This window comes from Sorex araneus, chromosome 3 (assembly GCF_027595985.1).
Source record: "Sorex araneus isolate mSorAra2 chromosome 3, mSorAra2.pri, whole genome shotgun sequence".
Classification (NCBI taxonomy): Eukaryota; Metazoa; Chordata; class Mammalia; order Eulipotyphla; family Soricidae; genus Sorex; species Sorex araneus.
In genome coordinates this window covers 185,430,661-185,451,044 of record NC_073304.1, presented here as the reverse complement: position 1 = coordinate 185,451,044, position 20,384 = coordinate 185,430,661, and the positions used below count along the sequence as shown (strand labels likewise).

Here is a 20,384-nt window from a genome sequence, read left to right as displayed (position 1 = left end):
AGGTGTTTTCATCCCGAACCCCAGTCCCTGCCCCAAAGCAGAACCGAAATAATTTATTTCCTTCTAAGGTTGGTTACCTTCTACTTTGAATCCCATCAAATGTGGTGCAGTACTCTTGGAGTATGGGTAGGGTGTGTCCTATGAATTGTCTCACGGCTGCAAATGCGGCCATGTGATCCAGGAAGAGATTCACTTGTGGGTGAGGCTCAGCCCGAGTGTGTGGAGAGCGGCCATGAGCATGGCAGCAGTTGAGTTCTGTAGGTTTTTGGCTGCTGGGCTGAGTCCCCTGGGGCGAGAAGGGGTCTCACTCTCCCCCCCTCTGGGGCGATTCAGGGCTTATTTCTGGTCTTGCACTCAGGGATTAATCCTGGTGGAGCTTGGGAAATCATTGTGGTGCCAGGAATTGAACCCAGGTTGGCTGCATGCAAGGCAAGTGCTCTACCTGCTATATCATCACTCTGGCTCCACTAGAATTCACTTTTATGATTTTGTTTGTTTGGGGGCCATCCCTGGTTGTCCTCAGGTCATAATTCTGCCTCTGTGCTCACGGATCACTTCTGGCTGTGCTAAAAGGACTGTAAGTGGTACAATGGAACAAAATGGATTGATTGTATGCTAGGCAAGTGCCTTTTTTTTTTTCTTTTTGGGTTACACCTGGCAAGGCACAGGGCTACTGCTGGCTCAGGCACTCAGGAATTGCTCCTAGCAGTGCTCAGGGGACCGTATGGGATGCTGGAAATTGAACCTAGGTCGGCTGTGTGCAAGGCAAACGCTCTACCCGCTGTGCTATCGCTCCAGCCCCTAGGCAAATGCTTTAATCACTCGATTATCCTTACAGGACTGGAGATTCTTTTTTTTTTTTTTTTTTTGCTTTTTGGGTCACAACCCAGCGATGCTCAGGGGTTACTCCTGGCTTTACACTCAGGAATTACTCCTGGCGGTGCTTGGGGGACCATATGGGATGCCGGGGATCGAACCCGGGTAGGCTGCGTGCAAGGCAAACGCCCTACCCACTGTGCTATTGCTCCGGCCCCAGGATTGGAGATTCTTTACTGAATCCCCTGAATTTATACTTAATACTAAAAGTTGTGTGATTAAGCATGTGTTGGAGAAGACTCATGGCATATAGAGCCTTGTATCAGCATACAGGCATAGAAATGTGCATTTTCTTCTTCTTACTGCATTCTCTTGAAAGTAGTTTAAAAATGCTGGCTTCTAGAAGCTGAGTACCAGATGTAGGTGAAATGAGGAGGTAAGGCAGAGACTTCCATTTTGGAGAATCCTCTGGAGTGGGAAGGGAGGGAGGGAGCTGCTGCTGCTGCTGCTGCTTTTTTGGGGGGGATGAGGGGACATGCAGTGATTCTCAGGGGTTACTCCTGGCTTTGTACTCAGGAATTACTCCTGGTGGTGCTTGGAGGACCTTATGGGATGCCAGGGTCCTACCGGCTGTTGCTTTGGCCCCTGACTTTGCTAGTTGCTTGCGCTAAGCCTTTATTGCACTACTCAGTTGGTGGTAAGGGCTAGATTTTTCAATTTTTTTTTTTTTAGTGTTTGTTTAATTTTGTTTTTGTTTTTGTTTTTGGGCCATACCCAGTGGTGTTCAGGGGTTCTGCACTTAGGAATCACTCCTGGCAGTGCTCAGGGGATCATACGGGATTCTGGAGATTGAATCCTGGTCGCCCACATGCAAATCAAATGACCTACCTGCTGTACTATCTCTCTGGCCTCTAGTTTCATTTTATTGTGTGATGTGGAGCTTTCTAGTTGACATGAAACAGGATAGAGGCTCAGAGATCTGAGATTCAAGGCAACTCTGAAAGGAACATCAATCACTATAACCTTTGAACTTGAGAAAGGGCTGACCTCCTGGAGACCGTGACCTGTCTGGAACCCCCTGGAAACAGTGGTTACTGAGATGGTCTGACTGTGTCCCCCTGAGGTCATATGTTAAAATCCTGATGCCCAGTGTATTGGGAGGTGGAACAATGGGGAGGTGTTTAAAAATTGATGGTGAAACTCCAGTACAAGAGGAGTGATAGTACAGCAGGTCGGGCTTTTGCCTTGTACGTGGCTGATTTGGGTTCAATCTCGGCACCCCAGATTGTCTCCCAAACCCTACCAGAAGGGGTCTCTGAGTCTAGAACCAAGAGTAAGCCCTGAGCACCGCTGGGTGTGGTTCAAAAAACAAAAAGAAAGGGAACCCAGCAATTTGGGATGTGGTCCATGTGTGAAGCCCCAGGTTCAGCCCACATGCCCAGTCCAGCATGGCAGCAATTGAGAAATAGAAGTAAGGTTGGGGAGATGACTCAAAGGTCTGGAACCCCACCTTCTTTTTTTTTTTTTTTTTGCTTTTTGGGTCACACCTGGCGATGCACAAGGCTCACTCCTGGCTTTGCATTCAGAGATTACCCATGGCAGTTCCCAGGGGACCATATGGGATGCTGGGAATCAAACCCGGGTTGGCCATGTGCAAAGCAAATGCCCTACCCGCTCTACTATTGCTCCAGCCCCTGGAACCTCACCTTCAATCCCCAGAATCCCATGGTTTCTCATGCACCACTGGGAGTATTTCTCTGAGCAGAGAATTCCTGCTGGGTGTGGCCCCCAAATCAAAAATAAACCAGGGCCTGAGCATAGTACAGCAGGTGGGACATTTACCTTGTGCGACTGACCCAGCACCCCATACTAAAGGGCTTTCTCTTAACTGTGCCGGCACCTGATCTTGGAATTCATACTCAAAACAATGAGAAATATGTTCTTGTTGTCTTTAAGTCAACTAGTTAGCATCGAGTGAGACTAAGGTAAAAGTTTGTGGGTCGGGGGGCAAACAACTTTGAAGTGTTTTGATATCCTTTGACCCTATAAATGTCTCTCAATTTCTGTTAAGAAAAGATGCAATATGAGCTCATATGTTTTTTTTTTTTAATCTCTAAGAACTAAAAGTTCCCCTCCACCACAAAGTTTGGCATCCAAACTTACTTGGTGGTTGGTAAAACCTAAGTTAAACTGACATGAAAGTATTTATAGACTTTTTAAGCAATTCAGTATATTTTTTTATTGCAGAGTACTACTAATATGAAGTTTGTGGAATGCCGTGTTAGTGCTTACTGAGGGCTGGGTGAGTGGGAGGTATTACATACCATATATTATAATTCTACACGTTTTGGTTTTGGGCCACATCCAGCTGTGCTCAGGGCTTACTCCTGACTCTGTGCTCAGGGATCACTTATGGCAGCACTCGGAGCTCATATATGGTGCCAGGGATTACAAGGCAAGTATCTGACCCACTGTACTGTCTCTCTAACTCTATATTATAATTCTAAATTCTAAATTCTGAGTTAAACTTGACCCCAGGGTTTAGGGTAAAAAATTGTAGACCCATAGTTCGTGCAAAACAGGAAAAGTCTTGGGGAATGATATAATGAATGTCTATGTATAGTCTCCGTTTGATTCCAGGTAAGAATACATGGTGCTAGTGTTAAGGGAACCTCTGCATTTGCCTCCCAGCAAGTCCTTCTTTTTCTGCAGCAGCCTCTGCTATTTTGTGTTAGGGTTTCTCTTTCTCAAGCATGGATTTTTGGTTTGATTTTGGTTTGTTGTTTGGGCTCTACCTCCCAGTGCTCGGGGGCCAAATGGGATGCTGGGCTTGAACCAGGGTTGGCTGCATGCAAGGAAAGTACCCTACCTACTGTACTATCTCCCTACCTCCCACTTTTAAAAAATTTTTACTTTATGTATCCATGAACATATATACATGCATGGCATGGCATGGTTTAGACTTTACATAAATTATATAGAAGATAATTCCAGTTGACTTATTTTGGTTGTTGTTTGCTTGTTTGTTTTTTTGTCCTGCACCTGATGGTGCTAAGGGCTTACTCTTTCCTCTGTGCTCAGGAATTACTCCTGACGTATTTGGGGGACCACATGGGATATCACTGATCCAAACCAGGTTGACCTCATTCCAAGCAGAACACCCTACCCACTGTGCTATTGCTCTGTCCCCATGTTGTTTCCTTGTTTTTAACCATACTCAACTCTGGGGCTAATCCAGGTTATGTACATATGGTTTGATTGGGGGCCTCCTGTATGCAGAACATGCACTCAGTTTATTAAGCTATTTCTCAGACCTGCAAATCTCTTAAATCTGGAGAGTATCTCATGTTCCTTCTCCAAGGAAAGTTCCAATCTGAAGTCTTAAATGCTCAAAGGGCATTGGTTCTCATCACAGGCTGTGGAGATCTTGAAGTCACCTCTTCCTCCTTTTTTCATGGTTTTCTTCTTCAGCTTCTGTGACTCTTTGTTTTTCTTTCTGGAAGTCAGAATTTTCTGTTACCCGAGGACTTTTGGTTCCATCCCATCCCTCTCCCCGCAAACCCCCAGTCCATTCACCTCACAGACAATGGAAAATCCACTAGTTTAACCGCAGTTTCCTGTGTGAGCAGCATATCAGGTGGCAGAGAAGCACCTTCTTTGGGTTCTTTCAGGTTTAGAGAGGGAGTAGGGGACATAGATAGGTGTTCAGCAGGCGGTTGTTAGAGAGGTCCTGATATTGATATCTGTGAGCTCCTCCTGCTTTCATGGATCTAGAAAAGAAAGGAAGGCCAGAAGATGAATGTCTAGAATAACCTTAGTACTAATTTCCTTTGTTTCCCAAACCTGGTGATGTTTGGGTCCTACTCCTATCTCTGTGGTCAGGAGTCACTCTCAGTGGTGCTCAGTGCTAGGAATTGGCCAACTGGGGTTGGCCACATGCCATTCAAGTGCTTTAGCCCCTATCCTATCTCTTTGGCTCCTTAGCCAGTTTTTTTTTTTTTTCCTTTTTGGGTCATACCTGGCATTGCACAGAGTTACTCCTAGCTCATGTACTCAGGAATTAATCCTGGCGGTGCTCGGGGGACCATATGGGAATCGAACCCGGCTCAGCTGTGTGCAAGGCAAATGCCCTACTGGCTGTGCTATCACTCCAGCCCCTCCTTAGCCAGTTTTTTCTTCCCTTTTTGGGTCACACCTGCTGGTGCTCAGGAGTTATTCCTGGCTCTGCATTCAGGAATTACTTCTGGCAGTGCTTGGGGACCATATGGGATGCCAGGGATTAATCCTTAGTCAACCATGTGCAGGGCAAATGCCCTACCCACTGTACTCAAAAAAGCTGGCCCCAGGTCAGCTTTTTTTTTTTTTTTTTTTAAATGAGTTGTAGGGAGATCGGAACCGTAGTATAGCAGGCAGGGTATTTGCCTTGCACACAGCTGACCTGATGCGCCCTGCTGAGTGTGATCTCAAAGCAATGAGGGTATGGAAGTAGCTGTAAGGACTGAGTGTACACTTTTGTATGGAGGAGGCCTGGGTGTGACCCTGAGCACTGCACAGGCCCTTGAATACCGCTGACAGTGGCCCCTGACCACTGCTAATTATGGTTAAAAAAAAAAAATTGCTCCCAAAACAAAAAAAGAGATATACTTGCTATAAAATTTACCCCTTTAAAGTGTACAGTGTATTTTATTCACAAAACTTCAGAACTCTTAATGCTATATAATTTTAGAATATTTATATCTCTCTAGAAAAGTGACACCATGTGACCCCTATATCTTTATTTCCAATCACCCAGAGCTTTGCCATTTAGTTGTTATTGCCTATTCCCCATTCCCCTCATATCCTGGCACTCACAAACTCACTTACTGATGCTGACTTGCCTGTTCTGAACATTTCTTTTTTTTTTTTTTTTTTTTTACTTTTGGGTTACACCTGGCGATACACAGGGTTACTCCTGGCTCTCACATTCAGGAATTCCTCTTGACAGTGCTCGGGGGACCATATGGGATGCTGGGAATTGAACCCGGGTCGGCCACATGCAAGGCAAATGCCGTACCTGCTGTACTATCCTCCAGCCCCTCTTCTGCTTTTTTTTTTTTCTTTTTGGGTCACACCCAGCGATGCTCAGGGGTTACTCCTGGCTTTGCACTCAGGAATTACTCCTGGCAGTGCTTGGGGGACCATATGGGATGCCGGGGATCGAACCCGGGTCGGCCGCGTGCAAGGCAAACGCCCTACCCACTGTGCTATTGCTCCGGCCCCTTGAACATTTCTTATAAATGGAAAAATGGAAGGAGAAATATATATTATTGTGACTGCCTTTTTTTTTTTAACCTAGAGTAATGATTATTTGGGGGAAGGGGAGGGTTGGGCCATACCCAGCTGTATTCAGGGCCAACTCCTCTGCACTCAGGGAGTGTTAACATTCCTAGTGTTATGTGAGGGACCATACAGGGTGCTGGAGGATCAAACCCGAGTATGCTGTGTGCAATGCGAGTATCTTAACAGGAGTGCTATCTTGCAGGCCCCTTATTTGTTTATTTTTTGTCTTTTTTCTTTTTTTGTTTTTGGGATACACCTAGAGATACTCAGAGATTTTCCTGGCTTTGCACCCAAGGAACACTCTTGGGGATGCTCAGGGGACCATATGGGATACTGGGGATCTAACCCCTGTCAGCTGCATACAAGGCAAGCGCCTTGCCCACTGTACTATCACTCTGCCCCTCCCCCCATTTGTTTATTGATGAACTCTTTTGACCATTATGAATAGTGCTCAATGAGCATTGGCGTACAAATGTCTGAGTTCTACTTCTAATTTTCTTTAATCTAGGGGAAATGGCTAAATGGACTAAAGCAAATACTTTGTTTGCAAGAGCCCCGAGTTTGATCCCTGGGACTGAGTGGTCCTCCAGTATGGCTGAGTGATCCCCGAGCAATGGGCCTCCAAGCATTGCTGTGGCCTCAAAACCAAAAGAACAAAAACCAAACCAAACCAGACCCCAGTTTCCTTAAGTTGGCACCTAGAAGCAGAATTCTTGGGTCAGATGATGACTATTACCCACCTGACTGCTGTACTGTCTGTTTATTGTGGTGCTCCCTGGGAGTCATACACTTGATTGCAGTGCTCACTCATGTAGTTGTGATGCTTATACATACTTGGCTGGAGAGCATCAGAGATCCCACGCACACTGCTGCTACGCTAGGTACCACAAATCGCTGGAGCAATAGCACAATGGGTGCTTGCCTTGTACGGGGCTAAGACCTGGGTTCGATCAGGTTATTCATCCCATGTGGTCTCTGAATCCTATTAGGTGTGATTCCTGGGCACAGAGCCAGGAGTAAGCCCTGAGTACTGCCAGGTGTGGCCCCAAAACTAAAATCAGACAACCCCCCCCCAAGACCAACCTAAAACCACAAATAGTAGTGCCATTGGGTCTCACTTACTTTGGGGGGGGCATGAATTAATCTTTTAGAGTTTGGTGTTATTGTGCTATCTCTTATGTATAACTGTTTAGGAAATGCCTTATTTTTAAAATTTTATTCTCCACAGAGCTAGTGTTGAAGACATCAGAAGTACAGAAAGAAGAGTTTCAGGAGCCTGAGTTGGATGTAGTAAGTTTGGGTCATCCCTGAGACAAATATTCTTCCCTAATAACTGGGGGAATCAAAGGATTAGTTGTAGAGTTGAGTATAATCTGCCACTTTCTTCTGCTTACTGTCTACTGGGAGGCTCTCTGCCACAGAAACAGTTGCTTGAACAAAGGACAGTCCTCCTAGAAGCAGCCCTCCAGCCCTACAAGGGAAGAGGGTCTGACTGATGACCAGGTCATTGTGTCATTTTCTTGTCTCTCTGCCTTGGGGGTTAAACAACAGGCTTTATCAGGGATAAAGGAGAATGGGATATAGGAGAACATCTGAATGAGTTGAACAACCCTGAACAACATCTGAACAAGCTGACCTAAATAGACTCGAATTTCTAAGTGGGCCTGCCTGCCTGCTGGTCTTCCTCCCTCCCTCCCTCTCTCCCACTCTCCCTTTCTTCTTCTCCTCTTTTCCTCTTCCTTGCTCCCTCCCCTTCCCTCCCCTTGTCTCCCTTCCCTTTGCAAAGGAATTTTTAGAAATCGTGTCAGCACTTTTTACAAATTTAGAAATTGGCACTAAAAGATCCCTTACCTTTACTTACAAGTTGTATCAATGTCTAGTCATGCCCATTGGTACCTGGGCTAGCGGAACACATAATAGAAACTGGGATTTAGGGAGATAGTGCAGCAGGTAGGGCACTTGCTTTGCACACATCTGACCCAAGTTCAATCCCTGTTCCCCCATAGGTCCCCAGTATCCTCAGGGATCCTCCAGGAGTGATCCCTGAGATCAGAGCCAGGATAAGCCTGAGCACTGATGGGTGTGGCCCCAAATCAAAACAAAACAGAACAGACGAAATAGAAAGCTTTGAAATGGTTTTAAAATTAAGAAAAAAATAACAGTGATTATTGAAAAAAATTGGAAGGTTCAGAAAAGAACAAAGGAAAGTCATAGGGGTTGAGAAATAATACAGTGGGTAAGACACTTACCTTGCATGCAGCTAACCCATGTTTGATCCCTGGCATCCCATATGGTCCTCTGAGCACCTCTGGGAATGATTCCTGAATGCAGAATAAGGAGTTACCTCTGAGCATCACCAGGTATGGCCCAGAAACCAAAGGAAAGAGAAAACAAAAAGAAAAGGAAAGTCATAGCATTATAGTTTAAATATGCAGTGTTAATACATTGATATGTTTTGGGTCAAAGGGATAGTTATGTTAAGGTGCTTGACTATCATGTGGCTGCATCTGTGACTTCGATTTTCTAATCCTGATAATGTATATGGTCTCCCAAGTACTACTAGGTGTGACCCCTGAACTCTGTGTGCCCCTCCAAAAAGTTTCATAAACTCCAAAACTTTGGCATGCAATTTTTTTTTCTTTTTGGGTCACACCCAGCTATGCTCAGGGATCACTCCTGGCTCTGCACTCAGGAATCACCCACTGGCTATGCTCAGGGGACCATATGGGATGTTGGGAATCGAACCTGGGTCGGCTGCGTGCAAGGCAAACGCCCTACCCGCTGTGCTATAACTCCAGCCCCTGACATGCAATTTTTATCTGTCTGTTTTTTCATTCATTTGTTTATATTTTAATTTTTGGACCACACCCAGCACTGTTCAGGGCTTACTCTTGGCAGGGATCAGAGGTCCATAGTGTTGCAGAGGATTGAATCAAGGTTGTGTGTGTGGAAGACAAGTGCCCTAACCACTTGCTCTGGCCCTGAGTTTTCTCTTTTAAGTACAATCCTATCTATGTCATATATTAACATTTTCATGAATCTTTTTGGTAAAACATTTATCATTATTCCTATTATTTATATATTTGTTTTTATTTTTGGTTCAAAACCTGGTGATGCTAAGGCATTACTCTTGGCTATGCACTCAGAAGTTATTCCTGGTGGTGCCTGGGGGACCATATAGGTGCTGGGAGTTGGGCAAGTACCTTACCTCTTCTACTATGTCTCCAGCTCTCTGATTATTTATACTTTTACAAGCACCATTTAAAAAGAATGTAGGGTGGGCTGGAGAGATAGCACAGCGGGTAGGGCGTTTGCCTTGCACGTGGCTGACCTGGGTTCAAATCCCAGCATCCCATATGGTCCCCTGAGCACGGCCAGGGGTAATTCCTGAGTGCAGAGCCAGGAGTAACCCCTGTGCATCGCCAGGTGTGACCCAAAAAGTAAAAAAAAAAAGTATATGTTTGATTATATATTTGTACTATTGTTAATTTTTTTTTCTTTTTGGGTCACACCCAGTGATGCACAAGGGTTACTCCTGGCTCTGCACTCAGAATTACCCCTGGAAGTGCTCAGGGGATCATATGGGATGCTAGGAAATGAAACAGGGTCGGCCGCGTGCAAGGCAAACGCCCTACTCGTTGTACTATTGCTCCATCCCCCTACTATTATTAAATCTTAAAACTCTTACACATTCTGTCATTTTATCTATTTATTTATTTATTTATTTAGCTTTTTGGGTCACACCTGGTGATGCACAGGGGTTATTCCTGGCTCTGCACTCAGGAATTACTCCTGGCAGTGCTCAGGGGACCATATGGGATGCTGGGATTTGAACCTGGGTTGGCCGTGTGCAAGGCAAACGCCTTACCTGCTGCACTCCAGCCCACATTCTGTCATTTTAAATATTTCACTCTTATGGTAAGTTTTTTTTTTGCTTTTTGGGTCACACCCGGCAATGCACAGGGGTTACTCCTGGCTCTGCACTCAGGAATTACCCTTGGCAGTGCTCAGGGGACCATATGGGATGCTGGGATTCGAACCCGGGTTGGCCGCGTGCAAGGCAAACGCCCTACCCACTGTGCTATTACTCCAGCCCCTCTTATGGTAATTCTTTAGTGAATATTATATTAAAATAATTCTTTAATGAATATTATCAATATCTAAAATGCTGTGTAATTTCCTTAAGATTATTTTCGTATGTGGAGTTACTGAATCAAGTATTTCTATTTGTGTTCCTTTCCTTCACTGCTTTTATGAAGACTAGATTTCAGGTTGGTTGTGGTGCTCACACACTGGTTATGGAATCTGCTGGGGCGGGCACATCTGGTTGTGGTGCTCAGATCCTTGCCAGGGGTCTCACACTTCAGTTGTGATGCTGGTACATCTTTGGTTATGGTATTACATGCACCTGGCTGTGTTGTATTTGGGATCGTATACTGTTGTTGCTTTGGGATTCCCAGACAGCTGCTGGGACCATGCCTGGTACATGCTGATGGAACTGGGTATTGCACTTACAGCCTCACAATTCAAAGGCAGGTACTATTGCCACTGCATCTTCGTTAGGGCTCCCTGAATCAAAAGATTTTTGAACCAGGGACTCGAGTAATAAGTACAGAGGGTAGAACATTTGCTTTACACATGGTCCCCCTGGGTTTGATCCCTGGTACCACATATGGTCACCTGAACCTTCCTGGAGTGATCATCTAAGCTCTGAGGTAGGAATAATGCCGGTGTGTCCCCAAAACTAAAACAAAAGCAACAACAAAAGACTTGAATCATGACCAAGGAAACCATTCAGTGGTTAAGCAAATGCCTGGTATGTATGGGGGCCCTAAGTTTGATTCCTCTACTGCATTACCTCTCCCCACCCACCCCCACCCCAGCATCACCCTTTGTGGCCCTAGATCTCACAGGCACTGGACTGTTAGGCCTGAGCATGAATAGTCAGACCTGAGAATACCCAAGAGTGGTCCCTGACTCCCTGCCTTCCCTTTGCTTGAAAAAATATTACTGGGGACCGGAGAGATAGTACAGTGAATAGGGTGTTTGCCTTGCATGTGACCAATCTGGGTTTGACTCCCAGCATCACATATGCTACCCAGAGCACCACCAGGAGGAGTCCCTAAGCATCACTGGTTATGGCCCAGGATGACCCTCCCCTCTCCAAAAAATAAAATGGATTTCTAAATCAAACTTTTCCTGTTTGGGGACCATATTTGGCTGTGCTCAGGGTTTACTCCTGGCTCTGAGCTCGGGGATAATCCTGGTAGGCTCAGTGGACCATATGTGGTGCCAGTGATGATACCTGGGTATTCTGCATGCAAGGCAAACTCTTTGCTTAGTGTATTTTCCTTTCCTTTTCTTTTCTTTTCTTTTCTTTTCTTTTCTTTTCTTTTCTTTTCTTTTCTTTTCTTTTCTTTTCTTTTCTTTTCTTTTCTTTTCTTTTCTTTCCTTTTCTCTTCTTTTCTTTCCTTTTCTCTTCTCTTCTCTTCTCTTCTCTTCTCTTCTCTTCTCTTCTCTTCTCTTCTCTTCTCTTCTCTTCTCTTCTCTTCTCTTCTCTTCTCTTCTCTTTTCTTTTTTTTTCCTTTTTGGGTCACAACTGGCAATGTACAGAGGTTACTCCTGGCTCTGCACTCAGGAATTACTCCTGACAGTGCTCAGGGGACCATATGGGATGCTGAGAATCGAACCTGGGTTGGTCGAGTGCAAGGCAAACACCCTACCCACAGTGCTATCGCTCCAGCCTCCGCTTGGTGTTTTATCACTCTAATCTCCAGACTTTGTTTTTTAATCTCTTGCCCCTTCTTTTTGCTGGAAGCGGTGTTGCTGCACTGTCTGAGGGAGCACACATTTGGTTGCAGTGTGTGCCAAGCATTGTACACTATCCCTTTGTACTACCTCCCTGACACCTACAATCCTTTTTTTTTTTTTTTTTGGTTCTAGTGCCATACCCAGTTGTGCTCAGGGGTTATTCCTGACTCTATGCTCAAGTGTTACTCCTGACAGGAGAGAATATAGGGGTAAAGGTGCTTGTCTTGAGTATGGCTGACCTTGGTTTGACCCAGCACTGTGTATGCTGATCACCCCAAACCCTGATCATAGTTGGGTGTGGTCCAAGCCTTCTCAGCCCCCAAAAAATGTATCACTCCTGGTGATGTTGGGATTTAAACAGGGGTTGACTGCATATCACCCTTTACTATTTCATGAGACCCCATCCAATCCATTAAAACAAAAAACAAAACACACACTTGCCCCCCAAAAAGCCCAGGCAGCCAAAAACCTCTAGGACTCAATCACTGCCATGTTCATAGCCGATTTCCACAGGCTCTGTGAGACTCATCCATGAGTGAATCTGGTGAAAATATGCAGAACTTGTGACTGAAACCTCCAGGCTCGCCCAGAGTCAGAAATGGGTGACCTCTTGCACTTCCTGTAGCTGGAAGTCATACTCATGAACTGCCTCTGCACCATTTAAGCTCATTAACGGCCATGATCCAGAGACTCACAAATAAACCTTGGAAAAGGAAGAGAGCAACACGTGCAGAGATGCCTCTGGACCCCAAAGTCACCATCCAGTTAAAAATTTAATTGTTGCTGTGTCACCCTATTTAAAATTCTTAGAATTTCTGGAGAGCGCAGCCACATTCGCGGCCACGCAATATCTCATGTTCTATACAAGGGCTTAATGGCTCCAGGGTGATGAAACTATCTTCACACCCTTTCCTCTAAGGAAAAATTTTGGATCATCTTTAGTGGATTATTCATAACAGGCAATACAAAGTAAATTATTATGTTCTGCTGACCATGATCCCAGAGGCACACAAACCAATCTTGGAATGCAGCTGCTGCTGGCAGAAATACCACTGGACTTAATTACTAAAATACCAGAATTCCAAAACTGCGTGGCCACTGCAACATCATATGCTCTTCATTATCAGCACTAGAAAACAGAGTATCTGGGGCTGGAGCGATAGTACAGAGGATAGGGCATTTGCCTAGCATGCGGTTGACCAGGGTTTGATTCCTGGCATCCCATATGGTCCCCTGATCACCGCCAGGAGTAACCCCTGAGCATTGCTGAGTGTGACCCAAAAAGCAAAAAAAAAAAAGAAAGAAAGAAAGAAAAGAAAAGAAAACAGAGTATCTAATGATGCCTTTTCAGCAGGTCTGATTGTTGGGGGAGAATTCCAAATAATAATAGTAGGTTTTCTGAAAATTGAATGTAATCAAAGTAAAGAGAGAGTAAAGTGAAAATCATCTGCCACACAGGCAGGGTGGGGGGATGGGATGGGGGCATACTGGGGTTCTTGGTAGTGGAACATGTGCACTGGTAAAGGAATGGGTGTTTGATCATTGTATGACTGAGACTTAAACCTGAAAGCTTTGTAACTGTTCTCACAGTGATTCAATAAAAAAATAAAAAAATTGTTACATTCTGCTTTGGGGCTTTGGGGGCAGGCTTTGGGGATCCATGTGGAATAATTTGAAATATTATGGTGGGATTGCTGTTGGAATATTGAATATAATCAATTATTATGAACAACTTTATAAAAGTAAAATTAAAGACCTAAAATACATTTTTTAAGTATAGTTTTTTAAATTGAATCACTGTGAGATAGTTACAAAGCTTTCATGTTTGAGTTTCAATCATACAGTGATCGAATACCCATCCCTCCACCAGTGCACATTTTCTACCACCAATGTCCCCAGTATCCCCCAACACACCATCCCAACCCTCCCTCTGCCTCTATGGCAGACTATTTCCCCCATACTGTCTATCTACATTTGGGCATTATGGTTTGCAATACAGATACTGAGAGGGTATCACATTTGGTCCTTTATCTACTTTCAGCACACATCTCCCATCCCAAATGATCCCTCCAACCATCAATGACTTAGTGATCCCTTCTCTATTCCAGCTGCCTTCTCCCCCAGCTCATGACACAGACTACCAACCATGGAGCAATGTTCCTGGCAAAATTCTCTACTGTCCTTGGGTGTCAGTCTCATATTATGTTATTTTATATTCCACAAATGAATGCAGTCATTCTATGTCTGTCCATCTCTTTCTGACTCATTTTACTTCGCATGATACTCTTCATGACCATCCACTTATAAACAAGTTTCATAATTTCATTTTTCCTAACAGCTATAAGCAAATTTCATGACTTCATCTTTCCTAACAGCTGCATAGTATTCTATTGTGTAGATGTACCAAAGTTTCTTTAACCAGTCATCTGCTCTTGAGCATGGGTTGTTTCCAGATTCTGGCTATTGTGAACAGTGCTGCAGTGAACCTACAGGTGCAGATGTCATTTCTACTGTGCTTTTTTGCACCCTTGGGATATATTCCCAGAATTGGTATTATAGGGTCATCACTGTATCACTGTCTTTACTGTCATTCAGTTGATCATAGATTTGCTCGAGCAGGCACCAGTAATGTCTCCATTCATCCTAGCCATGAGATTTTTGCAACCTCTCTACTTGTTTTTTCCCAGTGGTGCTGCACTGGAGACTCTTTCAGGGTAAGGGGAATGAGACCCATCATTGTTACTGTATTTGGCATAATGAATATGCCACAGAGAGCTTGCCAGGCTCTGCCGTGCGGGCAGGATACTCTTAGTACCTTGCCAGGTTCTCCGAGAGGGAGAACTAGGCTATAAGAGCTTCCAGGAGCTTTGTTTTATAGTCTCTGGATCTTGGCTGTTGATGGGGTCTTATGAAAGCTCAATTTCTGTTTTTTTTTTTTTTTTTTTTTTTTTTTTTTTTTTAAGGAATGCCCATATTGTTTTCCAAAAAGGCTGAACCAGTCGACATTCCCACCAACAACGAAAGAGAGTCCCTTTCTCCCCATATCCACACCAGTACTGGTTGTTCTTATTTCTTGTTCTTTTTGATGTGTGCCAGTCTCTGTGATGTGAGAGGATATCTCATTGTTGTTTTGATTTTCATCTCCCTGATGATTAGCTATGTAGAGCATTTTTTCCCTTTTTGGGTCACACCCAGCAATGCACAGGGGTTACTCCTGGCTCTGCACTCAGGAATTACTCCTGGCGTGCTTGGGGACCATATGGGATGCTGGGAATCGAACCCTGGTCTGCTGTGTACAAGGCAAACACCCTACCTGCTGTGCTATATCTCCAGCCCCTGTAGAGCATTTTTTCATGTGCCTTTGGCCATTTGTATTTCTTTTTTGAGGAAGCTTCTGTTCATTTCTTCTCCCCATTTTTTTTTGATAGGGTTGGAGGTTTTTTTCCTTGTATATCCTGGATATTTCTCTGTGTTTTGGTCACTGTTTCCTTTGAGGTACAGAAGCTTCTTAGTTTAATGTAGTCCCATTTATTTATGTTTGTTTCCACTTGCTTGGTCAGTGGTGTTTCATCTTTAAAGATGCATTTAGCTTCAATGTAATGGATGATTCTGCCTACATTTTCCTCCATATGCCTATGAATTCAGGTCTTATATTGAGGTCTTTAATCACTTTGATCTGACTTTTGTGCCTGGCATTAGACAGAGGTCATAGTTCATTTTTTTGCAGGTAGCTGTCCAGTTTTCCCAGCACCACTTATTGAAGAGGCTTTCCTTGTTCCACTTCACATTTCTTGCCCCTTTACCAAAAATTAATGATCATATATTTGAGAGTCTGTGACAGAATATTCAACTCTGTTCCGTTGGTCTGTGTGTCTGTTTCTAGTCCAATACCATGCTGTTTTAATAACTGCTGCTTTATAGTACAGTTTAAAGTTGGGGAAGGTAATGCTGCCCATCTTCTTTTTCCCAAGGATTGCTTTAGCTGTTTGTGCAGGTTTATTGTTCCATATGAACTTCAGGAGTGTTTTGTCCATTTCTTTGAAGAATGTCATGAGTATCCTTATAGGGACTACATTAAGTCTGTATAGTGTTTTGGGGAGTGTTGCCATTTTGATAATGTTAAGCCTCCTGATCCAAGAACAAGGGATGTGTCTCCATTCCCTAGAGTCCTCTCTTATTTTTTGAAGCAGTGTTTTGTAATTTTCTTTGTAAATGTCCTTCACCTCTTTAGTTAAACTGATTTCAAGGTATTTGATTTTCTGAGGCACTATTGTGAATGGGATTTTTTAAAATATCTCTTTCTTCTCTTTCATTGTTAGTATATAGGAAAGCCATGGACTTTTGGGTGTTGATCTTATAGACTGCTACTTTTTCATACAAACCTATTGTTTCTAGGAGTTTTTTTGTAGAGTCTTTAGAATTTTCTAAGTATCATCACTGTCACTGTCATCCCGTTGTTCGGTGGTTTGCCAGTAATGTCTCCATTGTGAGACTTGTTACTGTTTTTGGCATATCGAATATGCCACGGGTAGCTTGCCAGACTCCACCGTGCAGGTGAGATACTCTGCAAATAGTGATAGCTTGACCTCTTCCTTTCCTGTCTGTATGCCCTTGATATCTTTTTCTTGTCTAACTGCTATGGCAAGAACTTCCAGTACTATATTGAATAGAAATGTCAAGAGTGTGCAACCTTGTATTGTCCCTGATCTTGGAGGGAAGGCTTTTAGTTTCTCCCCATTGAGAGTGATGCTTGCCATGGGCTTGTGGTAGATGGCTTTGACTATATTGGAGAAAGTTCCTTCACTGCCCATTTTGCTGAGAGTTTTTATCATAACTGGGTGCTGAATCTTATCAAATGCTTTTTCTGCATCTATTGATATGATCATATGGTTTTCATCTTTTCTAAAAGAAATTTTTTTGGTTTTTATTGGGTTGGCACATGGGGCTAGGGGTATAAGGACGCTGGTGAAGTAGCATACCATATTGGATGGGGTGTAAAGTAAAAAGTAACTGATCTTGATCAAAGAAAAAATGGTAGCACCAAGTCTCAACCTGTAATAACATGTTAGCAATCTCTTATACAAGAGCTTAATGGCTCCAGGCTGCAATACAATAGTCTTCACATACTTTCTTCTAAGGAAACTTTTTTTTTTCTTTTTGGGTCACACATGGCGATGCACAGGGGTTACTCCTGGCTCTGCACTCAGGAATTACCCCTGGCCATGCTCAGGGGACCATATGGGATGCTGGGATTTGAACCCGGGTCGGCCGCATGCAAGGCAAATGCCCTACCCGCTGTGCTATCTCTCCAGCCCCTAAGGAAACTTTTTGATTACTTTTAGCAGATTTTTCATAACAAGCAATACAAAATAAATTATTTAAGGCCTGCTATTGTGGCAGGCATGAGTGGTGGTTGGGAAAATTTAAAATAATGGTGATGGGAAAATGTAATGGTAGTGGAATTGGTGTTGGAATATTGAATGTAATAAATTATTGTGAAAAACTTTATTAAAAAAAAAGAAAAAAGTGGTGAGCACTTGCAGATGGGGCTCATGAAAACATCCAGAGAATTTTTTTCATCCCGTTGGAATTCCTGGATCTTGCGCATGTTGGATGACATTGATTTGTCCTTGCTCCTCCTGCAGGGAGCTTAAGTTTATTGAGTTACTTCCACAACAGTGCCCCTGAAGCACACCCAATTCCATCAGGCACTAATAACTGTATATTGCTTTTTCTCTTTCCTTTATGTTCTTTGTGTGGTTTAGCAATACCCTTTTTGTATAGACATAGGAAGACAGTTGATGCTATGTTTTTGTAACATGGGAGCTAATTGACTCCAAAATAATATTTACTCCTGGGAATCCATTATATTTTACCTGACTTAAGCTCAGTTATCCTTACGTCCTAACATCCCCAAAAGGAGGGTTCAAGTGAGGGACAAGGATGGATCCAGGGTAAGCCACAAGCTACCCTGGCATCGGAAAGGGACAAGCTAAATGTCATTGTTATGTCCTGGGAAGGGAGTTTCACTCGCATATTAACCAGACCAGACACAAGACTGCAAGTGCAAGGCCCCTTTATTGCTAGCTTGAGCTAGGGTCCAAGTCTCATCCAACACAAGGACCCCGACTTGTGTCCTGACAAGGAACCCGACTCCGAATTCTAAGCAGTTTATATAGGGTTTGGTTACATAACAGCATTTTTTTCTAGGAACTGGCAATATGTTTCCAATGCTTGTCCCTGTTTGGTCTTGTGACTAGGGACCAGCATTATGTTTCCAGTTATTGGTTGCTGTCCATTCCTGTGGCTCCAGGGACCAGCACTGTGTTTCCAATTCTTGGTCCCTGTCCGGTCCAAGTGACTCTTGTGTCCTGTGACTTCACTCCCTAGGCCCTCTCTACTTGGTTGGGCAACACTGCCCATGCCCCCTACTCCGATGGCTGTTGCCATGAGGTGGTTTATCTGCCCAGTGTGATGTTATTTTCTGAGAAGTTGAAACTTTCTGATGGGTGAAACTGGAATTTAGGCCTGCTGATTTTTGGTCTTAAAGTGGAGCCTGTCATGGCTCCACTTCAGCTTCACACCATAAGTGTAATAAGTTAAGAGCATGGTCATGGAACAAACTCTGTCATGACCCAAAAAAAAAAAAGAAACTGAATAAGGACCCTCCTGGGGTTAAGAAAGACTTAGCTGGCCTGAGGACTGTAGACTGGAATATACAGCAAGGTGACCCCAGGAAGAGCAAGCCTTTAAGCTTAATACATCTCTTACTGTGTTTATACAGAAAGATTGGCAATATTAATGAGAAGTAAGTTTACTATAATTGTTTAAATGGATTACTAGCTGAGGGAAGGAGAAAGCAACGCACCCTAGACGGAATCCTGCACTTGAGGGGATCTCCTAGTAACCCAGAGTGCTGAACCCTCAGATGAGATTTTGTCCTTGAGTTAATCTCCTAGAACTTCCCCTGAAGGGGGGGCTTTACATCTGTTTGTTGTTATGACAATGTTCAACCCCACCTCTGTGTACCCCCGCCCTTCACGATTTCTATATAACTATGCTGTTAATGATGGAGGGGTGGAGAGATCTAACTATGCTAGGGAAGAAATAACTACGCTGTAAGAGAGAAAGCAGGAGAATGAAGCTGTAAGAGAGGAGGAGAAGAGAGAAATAAACGGTCCCTGATTACACACGTGTTCCGAGCGCCCACACTTTTGGAACTCACAGCACAGATGCTCCTACTTCCTTATTCCATTCTGCCCATCCCCCCACGGTAAACGGCCCTATATGATGCCCATGCAGCCCTACAAGGGCACGACTTCACTGGCCTCTTTAGAGACTTGTGAACCTTACCTGGGAGCACCCCCAATAAGCCTGCTATGGTTTTTCCCTTCCTCGAAGCCTCCAGTCTCTTCTGGAATCTTTTAGACCTGCTTCAGCAAAAGGGTTTCATTCAGCTCTCCCTCAGGGAGCTCTCCCTTTATTGATCTTGGCCTGTCTAACTCTTCTCATCTCCCGAGTCCTCACCTGTGATTGTGGAAGGGAAAGGACTTATCAGAACCACTGTCACTGCTTTGACTTGGATTTCTCTTGTTTTGTAGAAGCCCCTTTTCCGGTCCCGAGCTGTGCTGACAGGACTGGCAGATGCCACTTGGACAGAGGAGTATGATGCCATTCTGGACCAGTTTGCCCAGGACCCTTCAGAGTCCATCCTCACCTTCTATGTTGATCCTTGCATGGGGCTGAAGATAAGTCTGGGCATGCCTGTACAGGTGGGTACTTGCGTGCCCTGGCTCCAAGGTGGGCTTCTGGGGGAAGGGAGTTAAACAAGGTTTTACAGAGTTCCATCATCTGCTCATCTTCTACCTTCTGCACTCCCTCTGGCCTTAAAGTTTCTACTGAATTTTGGCAAAACAAACAAACAAACAAAAACAACAAACAAGGAAAAGGCATTTAAAATCTGTGGAAAAGGATAGACTATTCAGTTATTAGAATCGGGAAACAATTGCTGGGGAGTAAGGCAGCTGAACTTGAGCGAGTGCTTCCACCTCCCTGACTGACCCACTGTGACCATCGGCACTCAGGAAATGCCTGGCTCGGGTCAGGACTAATTAAGTCTGCTGTTGATGTTGGTGGGCCCCCACGGGTGGCTTATGTGAAGGGGGGACGAGAGACACTTTCTCCCCATCTGCCTCTGCCACCCCAAGACCCAGCTGGGAAGACTAGGACTGATAAAGTCTGCCATGAGCCCCTGCTCAGTGCTGGCCAGGGCCTCGCCAGCCCCGCCAGGTGGCCTTCAAGCCACACCTGCCCCCTTGGTCTTCTCAGCATGGAAGTTCATCCCTGTCACCCAGTTTCTTGGGGAGCCATGGACTCAGGTTGCGATGATGTATTACTCTTTGCAGGAAAGGAAAGTCAGTCCTAGACCTTATCCAGAG

At 44.3% G+C, this 20,384-nt stretch overlaps 1 protein-coding gene across 1 annotated transcript in view; it reads left to right on the top strand.

Annotated features, from left to right (window-relative positions):
• DNAH2 (dynein axonemal heavy chain 2) overlaps positions 1-20,384 on the top strand; it is a 168,838-nt gene that overhangs the window by 5,714 nt on the left and 142,740 nt on the right. Inside the window, exons 4-5 of the mRNA XM_004605194.2 lie at positions 7,364-7,425; positions 19,548-19,718. Coding sequence (XP_004605251.2) covers positions 7,364-7,425; positions 19,548-19,718 — 233 coding nt within the window. The remainder of the gene's footprint in view (positions 1-7,363; positions 7,426-19,547; positions 19,719-20,384) is intronic.